Source organism: Pseudonaja textilis, chromosome 1 (genome assembly GCF_049901715.1).
Source record: "Pseudonaja textilis isolate UNSWEBS1 chromosome 1, rPseTex1.2, whole genome shotgun sequence".
Lineage (NCBI taxonomy): Eukaryota > Metazoa > Chordata > Lepidosauria > Squamata > Elapidae > Pseudonaja > Pseudonaja textilis.
Window position 1 is genome coordinate 19,360,583 of NC_141990.1, and position 23,953 is coordinate 19,384,535.

A 23,953-nucleotide genomic window follows, 5' to 3' on the forward strand; every position below is an offset into this window, starting at 1 on the left:
AATAGTTATGTGTGAAAAATAGTCATAAGTCATTTTTTCCAGTCCCATTGTAACTTTGAATGATCACTAAAATTGTTGTAAGTCGAGGACTACCTATGTTTCCAATATTTTGCTCAGATTTGTAGAAGTTGAAGCCAGTCTGATGAATTGATAGGTTTGGGGAGATTTGAACAAGGGATTTGTTAATTTGTAGCTCAGACTCTGATCCTTTGCATTATAAAATGGGAACACGTCACTTCATACTAATTTATGAGATTTGCATCATCCTTTCTTCCAGAAAATAGCATTTGGATACTGACCAGACATTGGTTTTGGAATTTGGCAGTGGCTTGGTCTCCAAGCTTGTTTCAATTTAGTTTCTGAATGTTTTGTTACAAATATTTTCTATCATTGGTTTGGAATATTGGAATTGGAATATTTTGAAAAAACCTTTTTGGAGCACATGGGGTATGACTGTTATGCATCTGTGCACAACTGTTTAAAACAGCTTTGTCTTTCCCCAGGATAATGCAACTGCCTTTAGTATTACATTTATATTTTTCCTCTGGTTGGTTTGATCTCATTAGGTAAATTTTCTTAACAAGAACAATAACAACAAAAAAGGCTGATCAGCGAAAGTCCATTAAGGGTTATCAGAGATAACATATCTATTTTAAACTTGATCAAATAAACCCAACTTTATATTTATTTACTTTTAACAGTCTTGATTTTTTAATCTCTTCCAATAATCTGCTGAACGTGATTTCTTTTCATTTTTCTTTGTCCTTTCTCATAAAATTCTTCAAACATTTAGAAAGTCTCTTTTATAAATCAATATAGGAAACTTATCCAGGTCAGACTTTTGATGTGTTATTTCTTTGCCCCTTTTAACCATTAAGATATCAGTAGGTTTCATTTGTATATTCAAGGCAACATCTTTTTCCATTTCATTTTTGTAACCGGTCATGTTTAAATCCATTTTCAGATCAGTCTCAGTCTTGTCCAGTAAAAGCTGTTCCTCATCCATAACATCTTCTAAATATAATCTATAAAGCCATACATTATTGCAATTAACTTCTGTGCCCATTGTTCAACAATATCTTTCAGTACACCCAATTTTAAAATATTTTGCTCCATTCTGTATTAGTTACCTTCATCTCTTCATTAGTTACCTTCATCTCTTTCAATTGTAATCTTTAATTCTTTCTGGTTCCCTCTAGTGTCCAATATTCAAAGTTTTATCCTATCATGTTATTTAAGAGAATTCAAAACATAGCATTTCCCATGGGAAGGATTCTTCTAATTAGTGCCAAATTTAGAATCCTTCTGGAACTTCGCTGAATGATGAGGCTTTAAGGATTTGTTTATAGATAAGAGATGAGATATGGGAAGATCATTGCTGTATTTTAAGGGGAAATGATATGTTACTAAAATTGTTTATATTATAATAAAACTGGTTATTAATAAAATTACTATAAAGAAAAAGATGGCTGAAATTATTCCACTTTCCTTTTATTGAAGAGTATTTTTATTGGTTGGAAGAGTGTTTATTACCCATTTAAGTACATGAAAATGTACAGATTGGCCCTTTAGAAGCCTTATAAAATACCACAACAATGTCAAATGAAATTACTTTAGGGCACACTTTTGATTGTTGTGTTTTGGGATTTAAAATAAATACATTTTAACCGAGAAAAATATATTCCATATGGAAACCTAGAAGTATAGAGATATGATCCAGCATAGCTTACTTGCAAACAGCTGAGCTTTAGATCCCTTGTGGAGTACCTCTCTGTTCCTAATGAGTCTGACTCATTTTGTCATGCTGTGAAATGAGATAATTTCCCAGAATCACCTCTCTAAAAAGAGAATTAATTTCTTTAAATCCCAGAAAAAAAAATTATTCTGTGCCTCGGTTGCCTAGCTTCTTGCTTTCTAACGTCTTATTTCAGGAAAAGAAAACTGGCTTCTTTAATCCTGTTGACTGACTTTTCTTTGAAAAATTCACAGTTATCATGTGGGCTGCATGTTGCAACTGGTTTTGCCTGAATGGACAGCCTGAAGACATGCCACACTGCCCGCAGCCAGGAACTCGAGCATATTCCAATGCTGGCTACAGCTCCTTCCCATCTCCCACAGCTTCCGAGCAGAGTTGCAAAGCCTGCGGGGTGCATTTCAGCAGCTCCTTCCTTAAGGTGAGTGATGAGATCCTTTGGGACTAACTATTGGAAGAAGGCCACTTTTTAGCCTTATTTTAGTATACGTAGCACTCAGCACTCCTATGATTTAAACCCCTTACATCAGATAGTGGAACAGATCAAATTGCAAAGTAGAAAAGTCAGGGGCTTCCTTTTAAAGAAAACTTTGAGCTGCATCTAATAAGATTAAACCAGAGATTTAGGACTCCCAAATTGTAATCTGAGTTGGTCATGATGATTGGCACTGATGGGAATAGTTCACAGGGGTAAAGGACCCAATTCCTACTGTTGCTTTTTAATGTTGGTATGTGTAGCTTCATGGAAATTAATAGCATAAAATTCTAGAGTTGAAAAACACCGCAGAGAACATCTAGTCCAAGATCCAAACCAGGTCAAAATCTGCCAAAATACTTTGGGCAGATGCCTATCTAGCATCTGTTTGAAGGCTTCCAGGAAATTTTTCCCAATATCTAAATCTATTTCATACACTTTGCAGGGACACAATACCCTTGTCAGACCAATAGCCACGCTTAGCCACTGAATAGCATAGGCAGGCCAGAGTGAAGACTTAAATTTGACTTAATTTATATTGAATGCTAAATTAAATATTGCCAATAATTTGATTGACTGATAATGTGCCATCGTCATTTTTGACTCCTGACGACTACATAGATAGATCTTCTCCATAACCTGTTCTTTCAAGTCTCTCATTGGTGCACTCCCCATCATTTAACTGAGTCCATCCAACTTCTTGCTGCTCATCCTCTTCTCTTTCCTTCCACCTTTCATATGTTTAATAACTTCCCCTCCTGTCACAATAATAATTAAACTGGTGGCAACTTTTGAAGTGGTTTTGAGGCCTGACATGCTGGCCTAACATTAGGCTCTCCTACTCTGTTTGTATGGTATGGCAGCTCTCATAATGCCAGAAGAGAGAGCTGTGGGTTTAGAAAAAGTTCCTTAGATATACTAATTTCCTCACGTTGGAATTCTAGTCCATCTTCACAGATCCTCCTTATATCCTGCTCTAGGAGAAAATAAAACAAAAAGAGAGAGTTCTAGATATACCGCCTCAGCCATATAGAACAGGCTTCAACTCTTCTGTATGATTTCAAAATACCCCAACTAAAAAAATAGGTATACAGCTCTAAAATGGAAAAGGTTTTAGAGGGAATTACTTTAAAAACCATGCTGCCAAATGTCCAGCTACAAAACTAAAGACAAAATTAGGGAATGCAATCATACATACTGGATTCCAATTTCCAAACAATTTCCAGCATATTCAAGATGATCTTGCAGTTTTTTTTTTCTACTTGAAAACAATGCCAAATTTCAGAATATCTGCAGAATGAGGGATCCTTGGTGTTCTCTGAGCTTGGCTGTTTTCTTTTAGACATTTCATTACCTAGCACTGATGATACTTGGAGTTGCAGTCCTAATTTCTCTGAAGAGTGCAAAGTTTTGGGAAGAGGTTATGTGGAAATCTTATCCCTGTTGAAACAGTTTCTGATTCTAATTGGAACAAAAGTAAGATGTTGTATATTACTGAGTTCCCTGTGATATTGCAGGGATGGGCAGGCAGCTGCTATCCTAAAGTTTTATATTACAGCTTTCATCTTACTTTATCTCCAAGGAAACAGGCGATGTTGATAAAAGTTGAAATATACACACTTCCGGTTTGAAGGGCTTTGGCGACAGACAGAAATCCACGATCGTGCGCGGTTTCTGTCTGGGCTCACCGCTGGAGCGCCCTGAGCCGGCTAGTTTCGGGGCTAAGCCACCCCGTAGAGGTGGTGAAGAGGGGAGCCACATCTCTCCTCCTCAGCTGGCCATTACTCCCTTTCCCGAAGGCAGTTGCAGAGGTGGTCAGAAATGGCCACCACAAAGAAGAACTCGACTGGAAAAGAATGTGCAGGAGGAAGATAAGAAGTGAAAGTTTTGGCTGACCGGGTTAAATTGTAAAAGCAACAACCAAGGTACCCTGGAATTTAAACTTACAAAAAATAACATAGCTCCCAAAGAAGAGTCGGAAGCAGCGAAGGAAAGGGAAAAGGGAAAGATTTGGCTTTTTTTTTTTCCTTCTCTCTCCTTCCCTATACTGACAACTAAGAGACTTAAATAAGAAATCGGAAAAATCCGCTTTGACATGAATAGGCAATTAAGCTGAAAATAAAACAAAATGCCAAAGGGATAATAAAGATTTCTGGACATTAAAAACTTTCTCTTTCATAAGCAGGAAGGGAGAGAAAAAGAATAAGGGCAGGATCTGGAAGAGGGAGGAGACTGCCTGGAATTAAAAAGAATCTAAAGTAAAACTTCAACAAGACTTCTAAAAGATACATTTTAACTGAAACTTTGCAACTAAATAGTAACGCCAGGAAGAGAAAGTGAAAAAAAAAAGAGCAAAAAAGAAACAGCTTGCATGTATTTGGATTATTGGTGATCTTTGGATTTTTGGTTATTATATTTGAATGACTAAAATCAATCGGGTGGTTGTTTAAAAATTTATACAATGGCACCACTTCTGGATGAATTGAAAATGGAACTTTAAAAGTACAAAGAAGATGCACAAGAAGGGAAGGGTTCTTTTGGCTTTGTTTTTCAATTCTTAGAAATGGAGATTTGGAACTATGAGAAACAACAAGAAAAGACTGCAAAACAAGAAGACTGGGACAAAGAAGAAGCCATCTTTAATGAACAAGTAATTCTATGTGGGGAAGAAAAAGGAAAGGGGGGAAAGAAAATGGAGAATTTAAGACTTAAAAAAACAACCAAAGAAAAGAAAAATAATTCTAAAAATAAGTATAATACTGGAAAGCAACAGAAAAGGGGAATACAGAAGAGAGAAATAGAGGTAGAGAGACAAGGGGGTAAAAAGGGGAGAGAGAAGAAGAGAGGGAAGAAGGAAAGGAAAAGAAGTTACAAAGGACTGGAGCAAGATATAGAGAAACAGGACCTATTTAGAGATAATGGGTGAAAACTTAATGGAAAAAGGGATTCTGCAAAGATACATAAGATAGTGTGGTTATATTAGAAGCAGAAATAATTTTAGAAAATATAAAACAACGTATGATTAAAATGAGGGATAAAATAGTGTAATTTAGTGAAATGTTTGTGAATAAAATAAGTGAAATAAAATAAATGAGAAAATTGAATTAGGAAGGAATGGGAACATTTTAATTAGTTAATATTTTATAAAATATAAGTGAAGAGTGGGGGGGAATTAACTATGGAAAGCTTATAATTGTTCCCATAGAAGTATGATATTTAATTGAAAAGTAATGTTAAAGATGTTAAGACTTTAATGAATATTAATATTAATGATAGAATTGAATTGGAATGGAATGTTGTTTTAATTATATACATTTATAATTTTTTTCTTTTTTTAAGAATACAGTGTGTATTTTAAGAATGTACCAAGCAGAATCCGAATGGAAGTTATGTATTATATTGAATGTTACAACTTTAGGGAAAAGATATAAAGGCGTCATACTCTAATCAGTAACTACAGGAGAAATTTTGTTTAATGAGAAAATATAATAGATAATTGAAACAGGACAGACAAAAAATATAAATACAACAATTTGAATTGAGATGAGATAATTAAAATAAAATTGAGAAAATTAAAAGAGGGGAGAAGCTATGCAGAAAATGTAAAATAGTAATAAGATATGGAATAGAATATAAAAATGAGCATGAATCTGAATTTGTGTCTGTACGAAGAAATGTAACCCGGGATTATGCTGCTTTCAAAAAAGATGTTTTATTTGTATTTTTTGTGTGTGAAAACTCAAATAAAATTTACAAAAAAAAAAAAGTTGAAATATACACAACATAAAGAGCTCTTAGGTTGCCTACTCCCTCTTGATGGGTCATTGTTAATCTATATTACAGTAGAGGTGTATATCACAGTAAATAAGCAATTTCAAACACCCCCCCAAAATGTATTGTGATCTTTTTCCAAAGGGAACCAAACCCAGATAAATTCTTCAAACCTCTGCATTCTATCTATGTACCCTCCCTGTCCAAGCTATAATGAACATTTTGTCATACTAGCTATTAAATTTATTTGCTGCCCATATCATGAGCCGAGTCTGAGCTGAGCTACAACTGAGACAAAATAATTTTATGTCTGAGAAGACAAGCATGAGGCTCCCCTGTTGCTGTTGTGAGGGTAGGACTGTAGCAGCAATTGTTCTCAAACATTTTGCTTAGGACCCTTTTACTTTCAATTAACAAATAACTGATAACCCCAAAGAGCTTTATCAAAATCTAGTGCTTTAGAAATCAAAACTGGGAAATGTTAAAAACATTTATTTGACATCATAGACCCCTGAAAGGGTCTTGGGGTCCCCCAAATATCCCCACATTTTGAGAAGCACTGTTTTCCAGAAGTGTTTCTCAAATTTGGCAACTTTAAAATGCACAGCTGGGGAGTTCTGGGAATCGAAATCTTAAAAGTTGCTAAGATTGAAAAATATTAGTTTACAGGGTGAATTACAAGCCCAGCTGATACTTTATCCTCATTTCTGCAGGCTTTTGTAGCAAAATGTTCTCAGTGACATGCTTTGCTGAACAAATTTGTCATATTTGTGAACTTCTAGACAGATAGCCCTTTCTTTGGAAAATCAACACTAATCTAGAGTTCAAATGATGGTGGGAGATTGCTCTGAATGGGTGAAAGAGACGTAGTTCTATCTCCTTAGGTAAGAGTACTCACTTAACAAGAGTATTGTCCATAAAAAGACATCCAAAAGTTGAGTAATAGAATAACTTCAGGCACCTATGCTTCAGGCGCCCTTTTTGCCTTGCTGTCCCTAAAGGCAGAAGCAGAAACTGGATTTTCTAGCTATCCTTGACTTGTGTACTAAATTCTTATGCATCTGACCTCTCTAGAACCACCAGGGTCCTGTGGAACAAGACATAATCCACATTCTTCTCCCAAGAGTTATGTATTTCAATGAGTTTCCCCAACTGTTTTCTCCCCTTTTCTGGGAAGTGCTTCCAAGAAGTGGCAGGAATCCAAGTTTTTAGTTTCTCAGCTAAAGTTTCTGACCTGGTCCATGTTCCCAGAAAAAATGTGGTGAGCGTCTGGCCTTTTGATCTCCCCCCGCCTCAAAAAAAAAAAAAACACATACACACAAAGAATTGGGAGTGACTTCAGGAACTGACAGCATTGGCCAACTGCCAGGAGAGCCAGTCCCAGTGCCTTATTACAGCCTCTTGTTTGTTTCTTGGATTTATGGCCTGCTATTTGTTCAGGATCTCACTTTCCCCATTTTCTTCACTGCGACCCTAAGTAGATTGGTTTGAGAGAGACTGATTGCCCCATGGCTACCTAGTGAACCACTGTGTAGCTATGAACTTCTGAGCTTCCCTGATGCCAGGACAGGTAGTCCTAAAACCTATGACTACAATTGAGCTCAAGATTTATGTTGGTAAGTGAGACATTTTTTCAGTGAGTTGTACCCCATTTTACGACAGTTATTAAGTGAATCACTGCAGTTGTTGAATTAGTAACATGGTTGTTAAGTGAATCTGGTTTTTCTGTTGACTTTGCTTGTCAGAAGGTCACAAAAGGGATCACATGACCCTGGGAGGCTGCAACTGTCATAAATGTGAGTCTGTAATTCACATGGCCATGGAGATACTGCAATGGCCATAAATGTGAAAAATGTTCATAAGTCATTTTTTTCAGTGCCATTGTAACTTTGAATGGTTACTAAGTGAACTGTTGTAAGTCGAGGACTACCTGTACAATATCTTAACTACTATGCCCCATAGACTTTCTTGCCTGCTGTTCTAGGCAGCATCAGGCCAGCTAGATCTTGATGCTGCCAGCCAGATCAGAGGCTTGCCATAAATGGATTACTTGGGGTAATAGATCCTTGGTATGATCCAGCTGGGCTCCTATAGTCACTATTTATTTAAGTTTCCTGCAGCTATATGTTTACATATTATATTTGTCAATGACATTAACAATCAATTTTTTATGCATGACTCATATCCTGCAGTAGTCAGTGACTCGAAGAGTGCTATTAACTTAAATTTAGATTTGGTCTGATTTAATGAAGAAGCTTGATCCAATTGAAAAAGGATGGGGATTGGAACAACTCTGGAGGAGTTAAACTTTGCAATAAGCAAGACTGAATTACAGTATAAGTGTACTGTAGTTTGCAGCTGAGTTGCTTATTTCCTTATATTAACTGTGTAAAGCCAAGATCTGAAACGGCATCTTCCCTCTCAGCAGCTGGCTTTTCAAAATTTGCTTTAATTTGCAAAGGTTAAAAGGAAGGAGAATCTTTTTTTTTCTGAATGTGAGCTTTTCATTTTTAAAAGCTTCCTTGGGGAGAGAAGTTTTAAATAATCTCTCCATTTAATTCAGGAGCCACATGTTTACTCTAAGGAGTGACCATTCTACACTCTTTAAGTTTGAATAGGTTTAAAGTAGTTTTTTCAAACTTGGCAGCATTATATTGAAAGGGGAATTCTGGGAGATTAAGTCCAGTTCAGCCCACAAGACACTGATCTGGGGTTATTTTCTCACTGGGGGCATATAAACATTTATTATCAATAGGATACTATAGTTAAATTGGATTAATATTGCCATATATATGCATGCATATATATATGTGTGTGTGTGTGTGTGTGTGTGTATGTGATGTTTTCTTAAGTTTTCGCGGGTACTTACATGTATGGCATTCAGCTTTGTTCGGGTATTTTCCGACGTCATTGTAGTTGTGCTTTTAAAGTTGTAGCAACTGACTCACAGACGAACACTATACAGAAGCCTGAGGATGGCAGATGAGATTCTGCCGAAACGTTGCTACAACTTTAAAAGCACAACTACAACGACGTGGGAAAATACCCGAACAAAGCTGAATGCCATATATCTCTATCTCTATCTCTATCTCTATCTTGAATGGAGGAGTGGGCTTTGAAATGGCACATAGAATCGAAGTCCACACATCTTAAAGTTGCCAAGTTTGAAAAAAACTGCTTTAAAGCATTACTTTTAGCTCTAAAATATGGATCTTTTAAGTTGAGTTCAGTGTAAAAGTGTATAAGTCATGCCATTAGTCATTAGTTGTGGCATAGTTATAATTTAACATATGATGGTTAGCACGATATAAGAACAAAGCCAAAGTACTTTCTGTATCTTGGGATTTAATCTTAAATTAGAAAATCATAACAGGTTCCAGTTGATTTATTTTAATTTTGTAAAGTTTTCATGTGTGACAGAAAGCAAAAATAATGGAGAGATATAATTTCTTCCTGCTTTTAGACAACTCCGGATGTGTTGCAAACCTCTAGAGGAGGTGTTTTCCTCTATGTTTATCTGCCACTTTTGTTGAAGCATCTACATCAACAAAATCTCGAACATAATGGTTGCAGATGCCGGAAGGGAAATTATTCACTCGGATGACAGGATTTATCTTTATTTATCAGCTCTAATTTCTTCATAAGGGATGATAACAGGGATTGGTATGGCTGTGAACATAATTTAATGAGGTTAAGTTAGTTTGGACTCCTCTGGAGCAAAGATTATTCATGAGTCCTGTTTGAACTGACAAGGAACATAATTTTCTCATTTGCATAAGAGGTTCAAGCAGAAAGATTTTGCTTTGCTTGTTCTTTAGTCAAAGCAGTGAGCCCTGATGAGTTGCTCAGGGAAACTTGTGGGATAACAACACTTCCTTTGGTTAATTTCCCATGTACTTAAATTGGGAAACACTTGACCCAAAGTGACCAGAACTTTCTGAGATGGGAAAGATATAATTACCATAAGTTTTTCAGGCTTTGTTTGTTTTGGAAGGATTTTTATTATTTATTTGTTACATTTATTTACCGCCTGTCTCGCTGTGGGGCTACTCTGGGCAGCGTACAACAGTAAAAACGGAGAAATGAAAAGAAGTGTGAACACAACACTAGCAAAGCAATGAAACAATAGAATTAACAACAAAAAGAAAACAATGAGAACACAGCTAAGTGAGAAGAAAAGATGGTTGGGAGGGAAAGCTGGAAGCAAGAGGACAGTTAGGGTTTGCTATTAACCTAGTAGCCATTCCCCCATTTAGGTCCCGAGTGGGGAATTTTTTTTCATTGGGAAATGCTTTTATGGATGTAGGGAAACAACACTTTTTGATTGCTTTGTGCTCCTGATGAATCAAGTGCTTAATGCTGAGCCTCTACCAATTTTACATTTTGTTTCAGGAGGAACACATGAAGCTCTCTGGCATTGCCTTGCACTAGAACAGGGGTCTCCCAAACTTGGCAACTTTTAAGACTTACGGACTTCAACTCCCAGAGTTCTCCAGGCAGCTATGCTGGTTGGAAAATTCTGGGAGCTGAAGTCCACAAGTGTTAAAGTTGCCAAGTTTGGAGACCTTTGCACTAGAAATAAAGCCCACACATTGGCAGTTGAAAAATTCTCAAGGGTTAAAATTTGGCAAAGAATTATAGACTGCATGAGACTTTTGTTATGGCTATGATTACCCTTGAACTTGTTTATGTTAGGCTCTGAGTGGAAAGTTACAATAGGCATGTGATATTATGTGAGGTAGAGCAGGGAGTCTCCAAACTTGGCAACTTGGCTGGCTGAGGAATTCTGGGAATTGAAGTCTACAAGTTTTAATATTGCCAAATTTGGAGACCCACGAGGCAGAGGATGGGCCAATGGTAGAATACGGTAAGTGTCTAAGGAAAGAATTTGATGGAAGGCAGGCAGCAAGATATACCAGAAAGAGAAGCTGGAGAGATGCAAAATAGCAGGACTGTGCATAATAAATTTAATGAGTTATAATAATAAAATAGCATAATGCAAAAGAACGATATATAAATATATAAAAATATATAAATAAAAATAGCATAATGCAAAATAACAAAAGTAAGAGAGGATAAGTAATATTGGCAGGCTCTGAAAGAATTCTTGAGAAGACAAAGGGACATTATGGCAATAAATGTGGACACTTTTATGGACACTGCAAGTTTGTTTGCTGTTGTAAGAAAAAAAAACAGTAATGGAATCCCACGCGTTAACTGAATTCCAACCCATATATAGTGATAAATATGCCTCAGTAAATGGTAGCCTGCCAGTTAGTTTTTCCTGTGTAAGTGTTCCCTTGCTGCTTTTGCCTCAACACGGGCCATCTGTCATTATCCTGCTGACCCCTGCCTCTTCCTTTTCGTTTCTCTCTGGGTTCTCTCTCCCCATTCCTCTGCTTGCCCTTCAACCTTACAACCAAGAGAGCTTTGAGAGCTACAGTTTGGTCCACTTCTGATTTAGTTGTGCCTTTCTAACATGGTATCCGCTTCTGAGGTGCTAAATGTTTTATAAGGATGTATTTTCAGATAGCAGCAGCAACCAGCTGATGTTTACCGACTAACAGAGTAGCTAGACTGGAAAATGGAGCAGGCCTTCCCGCACCCTTCTTGCCTCACAGAAGGTGGTGCTGTGAAACTGGCTTCTTGTGACTTAAATCATGCCAAACCAGAATGTGGGAATCTGATGTTTTTTTCTTCTCTGGGGATTGATGGGAAGATGGTTAGCTTGCCTGTTTCTGATGACTCAAAGGCCACACGCTCTTGATATTCACAAGGACGATGTCACGAGAGAATGCAAAACATGTATTCTACGCCGTGGTTTCTCTGCTCAAAGGTTTCCCTCCATGATGTTCTTTCTCCTCTTCTCCCCACTCCTGAACAGCGCGTCTGCCTGGATTGCAAAAAGAGCTTCTGCCCTTCCTGTGCGCACCAGCCCGAGAGTGGTCCCTGCCTCTGCCATCTCTGTGAGCGATTCCGAGCTACAGCTTTTCAGCGGGAGGAACTCATCAAAATGAAAGTGAAGGACTTGCGAGATTATCTGGAACTCCGGGAGATCTCCACGGAGATGTGCCGTGAAAAAGATGAGCTGGTGTGCTTGATCATCAGTCAGCAGCCCTCGGATCCCCAAAGGGAGAGGGCCGCCCGGGTTCCTCACTCAGTGCCAGTTTCTGTTGCACAGGAGGAGTGTACAACGACACCAGTTTCACTGAATTATTCTCCAGAGCAAATTTCCACCAATCCTGCCTTGCAGACTGAGGAGCATTTACAGGTACGGATGCCTTTGCTACCCTGGTCCAGGCACCAGGGTACTTATTTACATGTCTCAGCTCAAGGTCCTGTTGGCTGCTGTTGTCTGATGTGATGATGTTGCTTGAATGTGGAATTTGAAAAGAAGGGCTTAAGTAATGTAGTGAGAGAGGAAAATAGATAGCAATAGCACTTAGATTGCGCTTCTCAGTTTCCTGGATATTTTGCCATGTTCAAGAACCGTGCCATGGTCTTGAAACTCTCGCAGAATGTGGAGACAGCAATAGCAATAGCACTTAACCTTATATACTGCTTCATAGTGCTTTACAGTCCTCTCTAAGTGGTTTACAGAGACAGTCTATTGCCCCCAACAACCTGGGTCTTCATTTTACCTTGGAAGGATGGAAGGCTGAGTCAACCTTGAGCCTGGTGAGATTCGACCTGCCAAATTGCAGGCAGCCAGCAGTTACCAGAAGTAGCCTGCAGTACTGCACTCTAACCACTGCGCCACTGTGGCTCAATGTAGAATGTGTACTTTGCGTGCAGAACTCCCAGGTTCAGCCTCCTGCCATCTTCAATTAAGAGAAGGGTAATTTATAAGAGGCATAAATTGTAACCCTGGAATACTTTAGACTGGCGGCTGGCAGGCCAGATGCGTCACACATAGGCCATGCCCACCCTAGCTCCTCAAAGGAGAGAAATGTCATAAAATGTCATGTGATGGCAATGTGATGCAGTGAGCTTGACATCCATGCCTTAGATTTAATTTTGAAATGCTTTTTAAAATTGGATGGGTCAGAGTTTTCAACATAGCCAAGTTTCTCTGATCCCTGTTGGATAAAACACTACCTCTCTCCTGTTCTTAGAGCCGAAAGATTGGGAAAGGCTCTGCTGTGTCTACTTTTCATTTTAAAAGAATTAGTAATGGCAGAGATATGGGGAAGTTTAGCACTTCAGTATTGGGTGGATTCTGCCTCCCCCACCCCATCCTGCTTTTAGTTATACCACCGAAAAAATGCTTTTACACGTCTAAGAGAAAATAGTGCAAAATCAACTCCCATCCTGGGAATGAGATGCGAGCAGTTTTGAGAAGTCATGAAGAAATTATGTTTCTGTCCAGTGTTTAGTCTTAACTGAGTATATATTTGTGTTTGAATCATCTGCACAAAATTGCTTCCCCCTCCATAAAATACCTGCCCAGTTTTTATGGGTTTGTTATTGTGAAGGCCCATTGCCAACTGAAGGGGAGAGGCTTGAGTTGAGCTTAGAACTTCCCTACAGAAGCCTTTTAATTTCCTTTTTACTTTTCCAGGGAGTAGATGACATAGAAGTTAATTTTCCTATGCCAAATGCAGGAAGGGAATTACAACCTTTATGATTAAAGATACCCTCCTCCATTTGCCCAGGTCATGACAAAAGTTTTTCACATTCTGCAACTCCTCCCATCCTCCCAATTTTAGTTAAAATGAGTTTCTTCTGTTCTGACCTTGTCATGGTGGGGTTTTTTTATTGTGGCTTGAGCACACACGCATGTGGCTGGATGTCTTTTAGTCGGGAATCCTAAATAGGCAGGTCTTCCTTCTTTTCAGGCTGTGGTATGGGAAATGCACGGCTGACCTTCTAGAGAGAAAGGCATGTGTGGGGCTTTGGTATTGTGTCATAAAAAATGCCTGGCATTCTCCATGATGTCATGTTGTGTCACAATGGAAGGCAGCAGAGCAGAGCCAGGCTTTCATAGCACGTCTCTTGCTAGCTCCCTACAGCTCCACCATGACTGTCCTGGCTCTGCTTCCTTGGAGATACCACCCAAAGGCTTTCCTACGTGAGCCAAGGCAGTCCTAACAGGGCTCAGCCAACAACAAGGTGAGGATCTCAAAGCAACATTCCTTGTCCGGTTTTGAAGCATTGCGGATGGTTTGGCTTCTCACTATTGCCTGCGCATTTTCTTGGTCTCTGGATGAGCCCTTGAGGGAGCCAAGTGAAGGCCAGTTGAAGGAAAGCCTCTCCCCAGCCTCCTTCCCAAAACTTCTGAACCGTTCAGTTACCCTTTTTCTTCTTAGGCAAATGGGCATGTGCTGCCGAGCCAGGACGATATGGCAGAAGTTGAGAGTGCAGTGCAAAACCTGCCTGAGGAAGAGACACAGGTAAGGGAAGGTCACGGCCTGCTTTTCAGGGAGGAGAGGTCGAAAAGGGGAAGGCTTTGCCTTGCAACGGCTGATAACAACCTGAGTCAACACACTAGTGCAGTGCTAACGGCGGTATCAGAAATGGATGAAGTCCTTTATGTGCAGAGAATGCTATGGAAATAACGACCTGCTTTGAAATGAAAAGAACTGCAATTCTCTAGGGGATTTACCGATTTTAGAGAATGGAGACTGATAATAGAGAATATCTGTAGCTCAGGGATGAACTGTGGGGTCCTTGATGCGTTATGAGCATGGTTGCTTTCTTGCAGAAGTTTCATTACCAAACTAGGTAACAACATCAGTGCCAGCATGGAGCTGGAAAAGGTAGGATCTGCTCAAGGATTCTTTTATGTGACTTAAAAAAAAAACCCCACACCCCTCATTAGCTTAATTCTAGCAGCAGGATCAGCTACGCAGCACTTAAACTGCCCTCTTCAGACATTCCAGTACTCCCCTGAATTCTTGCTCCCTATTTGCTGAACCCCCAACAATGGAGCATATTCTGTGCTGCTCTGATTTCAAAATGCCAGGTATGCCCATTTACTGACATAGACCGTTGTATAAATTGTACCTTTTTTTTTAGCCAATATTGACCCTCAAAGCAAGTCAAATTTTTACCACGTGATAGGCTAACATGGGATTTTTTGTTATTGATTTATTTATCAATTTCTAGACCACTCAGCTCCAAAATGACTTTGGAAGGGAAGGAAAACTTCACAAAATTAAAAGAAATATTACATAAAATAACACCCGTACATAAAACATTAATCATCTGTGGGAACAACAAATCATCCTGGGAAAATCCCCCTAAAAGTCTGTAAGAAAATCCTCCACCCCGTTTTCCTACCGATTACAGAATACCTCCTCCCCCTCTCCCTGAGAACTAGTGGTCCGCGGGATTTAAAATTATGAGTTTGGTGGTCCTTGGGGTCCAAAAGGTTGGCGACCTGTGTTCTAGATGATAGGAGCAGTGGCAAAAGAGTCTTTCCTTCAGAAAGGGTCCCATCAGATGATGTGGCACTATCTACAGGCAGTCCTCGATCTACGACCAAAATTGAGCCCACATTGATGTTTGAAAGTGGAATATTCATTAAGTGAGTTTTATGACCTTTCTTGCCACAGTTGTTATGTGAACCATTGTAGTTCTTAAGTTAGTTAACATGGTTGGTAAGTGAACCTGGTTTCCCCATTGACTTTGCTTGTCAGAAGTTCGCGGAAGGGGAAATCTCATGACTACGGGATACTGCAACAACTGCCAAAATCATAGGCGTTGCATGCCAAGCATCTGAATTTTGATCACGTGACCATGGGGATGCTGCAAAAAGGTCATAAGTCACTTTTTTCAGTGCATTGTAACTTGGAACAGTCACTAAATTAACTGTTGTAAGTTGAGGACTGCCTGTATGGGAGTTGATGATTTTGTTGGGGGACACAGGATGGAACATCCTTGTGGGAGATGGGCAAGTCCTTATTTGTGGGCATTGAGCACAACGAAGAGATTGTTGTTACGGCTTACTGTTGTGTTGTTGTTGTTATTTTCTGTTGTAGCTTTAATTTAAAAAAAAAAAATTCAAAAAGTTGTGTTTAACTTTGGTTGCTTGCCTTCATTCCTGTGATGAATGTTTGTTTCATTTGTTCTATTTCAGTCCACTGATTCAGAAGATAACCTAGTTACGGGACGGAGGGCATCTCTCTCTGATCTTACAAGCCTGAGAGATATTGATGCCCTCTCGGTAAGGCAGTTGAAAGAGATCCTGGCTCGCAACTTTGTTAACTACAAGGGCTGTTGTGAGAAATGGGAGCTAATGGAGAGGGTGACCCGCCTTTACAAAGAGAAGGACCTCCAGCAGCTGGGTATGACATTCCTTCCTTCATTGTTTCAATTTGCATATATTAATGACAGTTCAGTGCGATTATTTGGAGTTTAAAATTACAGGGGTCCAATGGAGGAATCAGTTCCTTGGTCGATTTGTGTTCATTGACATGGAAGAGAGCATTGGCACCAGAACAGTAGCTGTGTTTATACAACATGCTCAACCAGGTGAAACAATCTGGTGGATGCTTTTGTACGTCTGCTAGATTTAAATCCGATAAGCTTGGTTAATATTAACCTTCAATCGGTTTTCATGGTGTAAAACTTCTGCTTTTGTAATTTAACTTAATAATTTAAATATAGTGGAAAATCAGAAGAAGAAGTCATTGTTCAGGTTCAGGCTGTGGCCTGAATGCAACCAACCGGTGCTTCTTTGGGTTTTTTCAATATTTCACTCTGTTGCCTCTTGACCAAACAGAATGCCAAAGGTTTGTTTCTCCTTTGACTGACACAAATACAATAATAACCTGTGTTTTCCTTCTCCCAACTAACATTTTCCACCTTTTATCCAATCCCTTTAAAAAGTGGAAAGATTGAAAGGAGGGTGACGGTTGGGAGAGATTAATTGACAGTCCATTAATTTTTCTTGCATTTTGTAGCAAACATCTCAAGCTCATGCTTTTTCTTTTCTTTTCTCATTCAGTTTCAGATACTGATGATCAAACTGGTAAGCATGTTCTTTTTTTTTTTGTCTTCTCAACATTGTAAGCTGCAACTATTTAAATAGGAACAGTTACTGTCTTCAAGGAAAATTGGTAGTCTTAAATCAATATAATTTGGTTTCTTTATTTGAGCCAATGAATGTATGTATGCTTTAGTATTTGTGCTGGTACCCCCATCCCCCAACAGAGTCATGTGTAAATGCATTTTATGTACATTAATATTGTGTACTTTTGTATTGGGGGGATGGAAAACCCTAAAATGAAAGCTCCAGAAATTACTTTAGATGGACCACTTTTTCTCTGCCTATGGAGCAGTTCAAAATTATAGGGCAAATGCACAGGAATTAGTATGATAGCATTTTAGACATAAGAAAAAAACAAATGCTTGATGCTCCTGGCATTACTGAATTAATTCATTGTCTAAATTCACATGGTACATTGAGCCATAGATTAACAGAGATAACATAGTAAGATAACATAGTAAGTCTCAAAAAAATCAAACTGCATGAACTGTAGATCAATGAAACAGGCTGCCATAGGAAGTAATGAGTTCTCTTGTGCCAGAGGTCATCAAACCAAGGCTGAAGGATCATCTGTCTAGGATGCAGAAGGTGGATCTCATACTAGGCAGAGGATTGAATTAAACTTGCATTGTACATTATTTTATGAACTTTATCAAGATCAGCTGTAATGGAGCTTAGTATGCTGCATGAGTTCATCTTTAGTGGACATGGTTAAGCATGTCTTATATAAGCCCACATGATGCTCTGTGTCCTGGATATATGGCCATGTTCAAGAACTGTGCCGTAGCCTTGAAACTCTTGCAGAATGTGGAGATAGCAATAGCACTTAGACTTCTATACTGCTTCACAGTGCTTCACAGCTGTCTCTAAGTGGTTTACAGGATCAGCCTGTTGTCCGCAACAATCTGGGTCCTCATTTTACCCACCTCGGAAGGATGGAAAGCTGAGTCAACCTTGAGCCTGGTGAGATTCCAACTGCCAAATTGCAGGCAGCCAGAAGCCAGCAGAAGTAGCCTGAGATGGTCACAAAAGAAAAATACATGGAAAAGGAGAGGCATTTGTCATGCATATTCTTATCCACCTTTGTTCTGAAGGGGGAAAGACATGCTGAGGAGCAGGGGTGCACCTACGACAGGGGTGTCAAACTCTATTTCATTGAAGGTCGTATCAGGGTTGTGTTTGACCTGGGGGAGGTGGACGTGGCCAGGGTGGGCATGGCCTGCTTGACATCGCTCGTATTGGGGCCCCCGAGTGCTCTGCCAGCAAAAATGGAGCTCCTGAGCTCCATTTTTACTGGCAGAGGCACCATGGGCTGGTCCTTTGCTATTTCTAGGGTGACCCCATGGGCCAGATCTAAGCACCCCGCAGGTGGGTTCCAGCCCGCCAGCCTTGAGTTTGACACCCCTGACCTAGGAGAAAGATAATTGGAAAATAAAGAGAGCAGACAGAAACTTCTGACTTGGTAGCATGCAATCTTTCCTAAACCGCTAGGTAGAGACAGAGGAGTGGCATCACAAATGGGGTACACTTTATTACCTTGTTTTTGATGTTTTATGTGAATCCAGTCACTCCTTATTTCTCTTGCTTCCTGCCAGAAATTTTAGTCTCCCTCTTCTCTTCTTGTCGTTCCAGCTCCATCTGGTAATGCCACCCTCCCTGGTTCTGAAGAAAACCTCTGCAAAATCTGTATGGACTCCATCATTGATTGTGTCTTATTGGAGTGTGGCCACATGGTGACTTGCACAAAGTGTGGGAAACGTATGAATGAGTGTCCCATCTGCCGGCAATACGTGATAAGAGCTGTCCACGTTTTCAGGACTTAAGAGCACAGGAAGCAGGACTAATGTTCTTCCACTGTGACAGAGAGCACCAGTCCCAGGGCTACCCAGTCCCCATTCTTAAGAAGCCCACAGATAGGTGAGATGAAGGATGGAGGGCTGTGAAGACTTGAGCTGTGATTGGCTGCCTACCCCGACTAATACTGTGCATTATACCACAGTGCCTGGAGAGCTGGACATCCTCAGTAGATCTAGAAAGCAACATGCCTTTTCTTTCTTTGTCTGCTTTTGACAGGGCATAAAGGAACTCTTGATGTTTCCAAGACATTGAGGCTCTTCCCCTCTGGAGTAAATAAACAAGGTGATCTAAAGAGGAAGAGAGATTTGCTTCTCTCAATTCTCCTTTCCCTTTGACTAAATCCTTGAAGGGGAGAGTATATAGTCCTTTTTTTGGATATGTATTTTTTTTAAAGGAAAAAAAACTTTAGCTTATTAGCTAGCCTTGCGGGTCAGGCTGAAAGTCGTCTCTTCTACTGCCTTGGATTCTTGTACAGTCTGTGTCCTACCGCAGTGGCCATGGTGACATATCTACAGATGAAGGGGGGTTGTAGGTGAGAGGATTTATAATGATGAAGATGAAATTTTGCCAGATTGTAGCCGAATGAGTATCTCAGGGATACCTTTTATGTTTTTTGTTTGTTTATAATTTTGTCATGATCAAAATGCGGTGGCCTTTAAGAAAATTAAGTTGCATTTTAAGTGATTTATTTTGTATTATCATTGGGGGAAACTCTTAACATTTGTTCTGGATTTTGCTTATGGAATTAGCATTTGGGATAATAAGGAGGAACCAGTTGTGTTTTTAAAGGCCATTGTCAGATCATAAACTACGTTAGGGCCTATCTTTGACAAAGGATCCTCTTCATTTCACTCTTTTGTTAGCATTTGTTGCCTTTCTGCTATAGTATTTCATACTGAGATGAACAGATGTCCAGATTGCTTTTTGTAGAAGTTCAACTACTTGATTTTTTTTGAAGTACCTATTTTGCCTTTAAATGCCAAGTGTTGGCATTTCATTTGCTTCTATTGTAAAAAAAAAATCACCTGCTCTTTAATCACTCTTCAGTGAAGCGCTGAAGTGAAGAAATTGAATACATGGGGTCAGAATGGGTCTTTTCATTAGTAAAAGGAGGCTGCTGAAGATGGAGGGTCTTTTGCCATGTTCTTCTGAAACTATTTTTTGGGTGACTATGCAAATGGGTTTAGCTATCAGACTGCAGTTCATGAATTCCCATGAATCTTGGACTGAATCCTCCTTTTACAACTGACAGAGAGGACTGTTTTAAGAACCATGGAAAAAAGGTAATCAGTAATTCTAAAAAAAATGGTTTGGAAGAAATCCAGGAGAACCGTTTAGTTGTTTACATACTATCTTCTTCCAAGGGCATTTCAGAAAGACAGTTTTTCTCTCCATGTTGTATAAAAGCCTTAAGAAACGTGACACTTTCATATCAGCTGCTTCCTTCACTATTGTGTTTTAATTCCCAGTCAGTCCAAGTGCTTTCTTAAATTTTGGCTGTTTCTCAAATTGTTAAATGCCTTGCAAGTTGAAGATGCCTTAGTTTGCCTTAAGCCAACAGTACATAGTCTGTACCTTCCAGATGTTTTGTACTGCAGTTCTTTTTAGCCTTAGCAGCAAGGGAATTGCATTTCAGAACATAAGCACACTATCTCTGCCTTAAGTTCTGAGGTGTGCGTAAACTAAGAGTAACAGGCAATTTTTCTTATAGGTTGCATCAACGGGTAGATTAAGTTTTATTGTGGAAAGGTTGCATCACAAATCTTTCCTCCCCTTCTGTGGAATTTCACAGGCGTTCAAAAGGGTGGGTGTTTTTTTAGAAATCAGTTTGCACATGCAGCATCTATTACCTTCTCCTTTGTTAGTTTCCAAAGATTTAGTCTCAAAATTGCACTATTGGGAATGGCAATATCCCAAATGCCTGGCACATTAACCCTGGTCCTTGTTAACCTTTGTTCCACCTGCTTTTTTGTAAATGCTTTTGATAACAGTTTGCGAGATATAATCCCTACATGTATATCTGTAACCTCTGCAACCAATACATAGTTTGTGAATAGTAAAAAAAGTTTTTTGGGGGTGTGTGCTTCAGTGCATTTCTAAACAACACAGATTGGCTGTGTATAAAGCCAATGTGGGAAACAATTTGCAACCCATTTGGGATGGTGGGTGATGGGATTTTTTTTTTTAAATGTAGGAATCTTAAAACTTCAGTTAATGTTAGAAATGTTATTTGAGTCACTGCTGTTTGGCTCTTAAATTTCTTTTCCCCCTTTTAGGAAGGACTTTTTAAACTTTACATTCCAATAGGGAGCATGTTATTAATGAATAAAGGGAACATTGTGAACATTAGATGTTGATCATGCCTAAAAGAAAATTGCTGGTACGGGTAATAGTGGGAAAAGAGGTAGGAACCTGAAGAAAGGAAATACCCAAGTCTATCTGTTGTAAAATTCAATGTGAACAGGGGTGGTGACTTAACAAGTTAGACATGGCTGCTCTTCCCAAAGGGTTGGGCCATTCTGATCTCCCCCACCAATGAGAAAAAAAGTTGGGACAGCAATAATGTTCCAATAATGGGTAAAACAAGGAGCTTCTTTCTTTCTTTCTTGGTATCACCTGTGTAATGAAATTCCCACTGCCACCCTATTTTGATTTAAAGTTTGGTATTTTCCATGACTGTGATTTGAATTTTGGTGAAGCGAAACCTTCTCCACAGTGATGCTGCTTTGTGACTTAAGACTGCTGCTGCTGCACTAAACTATGGAGGATTTCTGTTGTTCTGCCAGAAAAATTAATATAGCAATGTATGCTTATCTGAACAGTGGGAAAGTTAATTTTGACTGTGAGAAGCTGTGTTTCAACAGGTCTCACTAGCACAGAGTTCTGCTTTATAATTTTATAATAAAATGGAAATGTGTTATTAAATTCTCTTTTCTTTTTAAACAAAGAGTATGTTTCAAGTTTAATGTGTGTTACTTGGCAAAATATTGTTTAGACTAAATAATGAAAACTATCCTTTTGTTTGATCATGTCTTGATGGCATAAGTTTGAACCAGAGTCTGTTGTGTCTGACATGTAAATGAAACTCCCAAGAGGTATTCAACTATCCACCTATCTGTTCTTTTCATTATTTGTAAGGAGCAGTTTAAAATTCCCTTTGGCCATTTTCCTGCAGGTCGCAGGTGGGTTATTGTACCAACTTACTCTTGCAGCCCTCAGTTGAAAAACTAAACCCTGTTTTGAGTTCCATTATCTCTGACAGAATGCTCAAAACAGTATGGAATGAAGTGCTCCATTTTGTCCTAAATTTGGGGGGAAATTTGGTTTTCAGTTCAGAAGATTTCACAACTCCTGCAAAACATTTCAGTTTTAACTACCAGTAGGACTGCTCAATGTGAACTTCCATGAAAAATCAGCTGTTAAGGTAATCTGTTCCACTGCTTAAGGGGTCTCAGGTCAGGAAATTCTTCCTTATTTTGAGTTTGGATATTCCTCTGAAATCTTCCATTCATTGATTTTTGTGCTACCTCTGGGAGCTCCAGAGAATAAACCCGCCGTCTTCACTGAGACAGCACTGGAAGATTGGTATCATGTTTTCCTTTAGTCTTCGCCCCTTTAGGTTGAACATGCCCAGTTCTTGTAAACATTCATGGGATTTAGCCTCCAAGACCATTTTCTCAGTTGCTTTTCTCTGCACCATTTCAGTTTCTTTTGTGTCCTTCTTGGATCATGACAGTGCAGCATTTCACGTGTGGTCTCACCAAATGCAGCGTCAAGTAGAGCTTATGTCCAGTGATCATGACATGGTACCTCTGAGGATACAGCCCAAGTTTGTATTAGCGCTTTCAGCAGCTAAACACACATTGCTCTTGGCTCATGTTAACCTGTTGTCTACCAAAGGGGTCTCCAACCTTGGCAACTTTAAGACTTTAAGCTTTGCTGGCTGAGGAATTCTGCGAATTGAAGTCCATAAGTCTTAAAGTTGCCAAGGTTGGAGACCCCGGTCTACTAGGATTCTGGGATTCTTCTCACAGGTACTACTGCTGAACCAGGTACCAGCTATTTTGTACCTAAGCATATGCTTTTCCTGAGTCTAGAACCCTACACAGATAGCCCTCACTTAAACATTCATTCAGTGATCATTTGAAGTTATGATTGTGCCAAACAAATTACCAAACCAACTAGTCCATCAAATTACAAGTGCCTTGGGAATTACACGACCAAAATTCAGCCTCTTGGCAGCCCAGCTGCACTTACGATTGCAACGTATGTTTAACTCCTTCCACCCACTTCCTCATCTCTGCCCTTTTGGGCACCTTACAGTCTGCTGCCCACACAAGGTGTCACAAAAGGACCAGCAGCTATCTTTGCCAAGCCTGCCACATTAGCAGAGGGAGGAGGAGGAAGAAGACAGTGAAGGTCAGCTGGGGATGGTGAGGATGGATGGCAGCAGAGCAGGATGGTCAAAAGCAGAGACAGGAGAGAGAGGTGGGGGAATTGAAGGGGAGGTGAGCGTGATAGGGCAGCAAAGACTCGTCTGCAGAACAGAGCTCACTGAACCCAGCTGGGGAAGCAGCAGCAGGATGGAGCCTGCGGTTCTCACATGGCAAGAGAAGCATGAGGTCCTTGCCCAACGAAGACAGCTGGGACTGCCAGAACTACCATTCGGTAAGTAGTATAGTCACATGCTATTTCACCTAACAACAGCTTTGCTGAGTGATGGAAATTCTGATTAGGTTCATTAACCAGGGTCTATCACAGGGGTGTCAAACTTGCGATGAAACCTCAAGTGTCGAATCAACTTTTTTCCTTCACTAAACCGGGGGTGGGATGGGGTGGGTGTGGTCAGCAAATGATGCATCTGGCCTGTGACTGACACCCCTGGTCGGTTTATATATCTTGGCACTGAACTGCAATTCGTAGGAATGTTCAAGTCTATCACTATCCTTGAACCTGTCTTTTGAGGGTTAGGGATTTCCAGCTTTGGGTCAATTTGATAAGCATCCCTTCTGTGATTTTATCGAAGTCATGGAAATACTGAGCATTAGACCCAGGAAAGAACCCTCAGGAACCCCTAATTCCAGATTGACATCGTACTGTTAAA

General features: G+C 39.6%; 1 protein-coding gene across 2 annotated transcripts in view; it reads left to right on the plus strand.

Moving 5' to 3' along the window:
• RFFL (ring finger and FYVE like domain containing E3 ubiquitin protein ligase) overlaps positions 1-21,796 on the plus strand; it is a 47,825-nt gene extending 26,029 nt beyond the window's left edge. For both annotated transcript variants that reach the window (XM_026708429.2, XM_087927312.1), the window contains exons 2-7: positions 1,990-2,174; positions 11,884-12,270; positions 14,309-14,392; positions 16,081-16,288; positions 16,951-16,974; positions 18,625-21,796. In XM_026708429.2, the coding sequence (XP_026564214.1) occupies positions 1,995-2,174; positions 11,884-12,270; positions 14,309-14,392; positions 16,081-16,288; positions 16,951-16,974; positions 18,625-18,815 (1,074 nt within the window). In that variant the 5' untranslated portion in view covers positions 1,990-1,994 and the 3' untranslated portion in view covers positions 18,816-21,796. The remainder of the gene's footprint in view (positions 1-1,989; positions 2,175-11,883; positions 12,271-14,308; positions 14,393-16,080; positions 16,289-16,950; positions 16,975-18,624) is intronic.
• Positions 21,797-23,953: the final 2,157 nt, after the last annotated feature.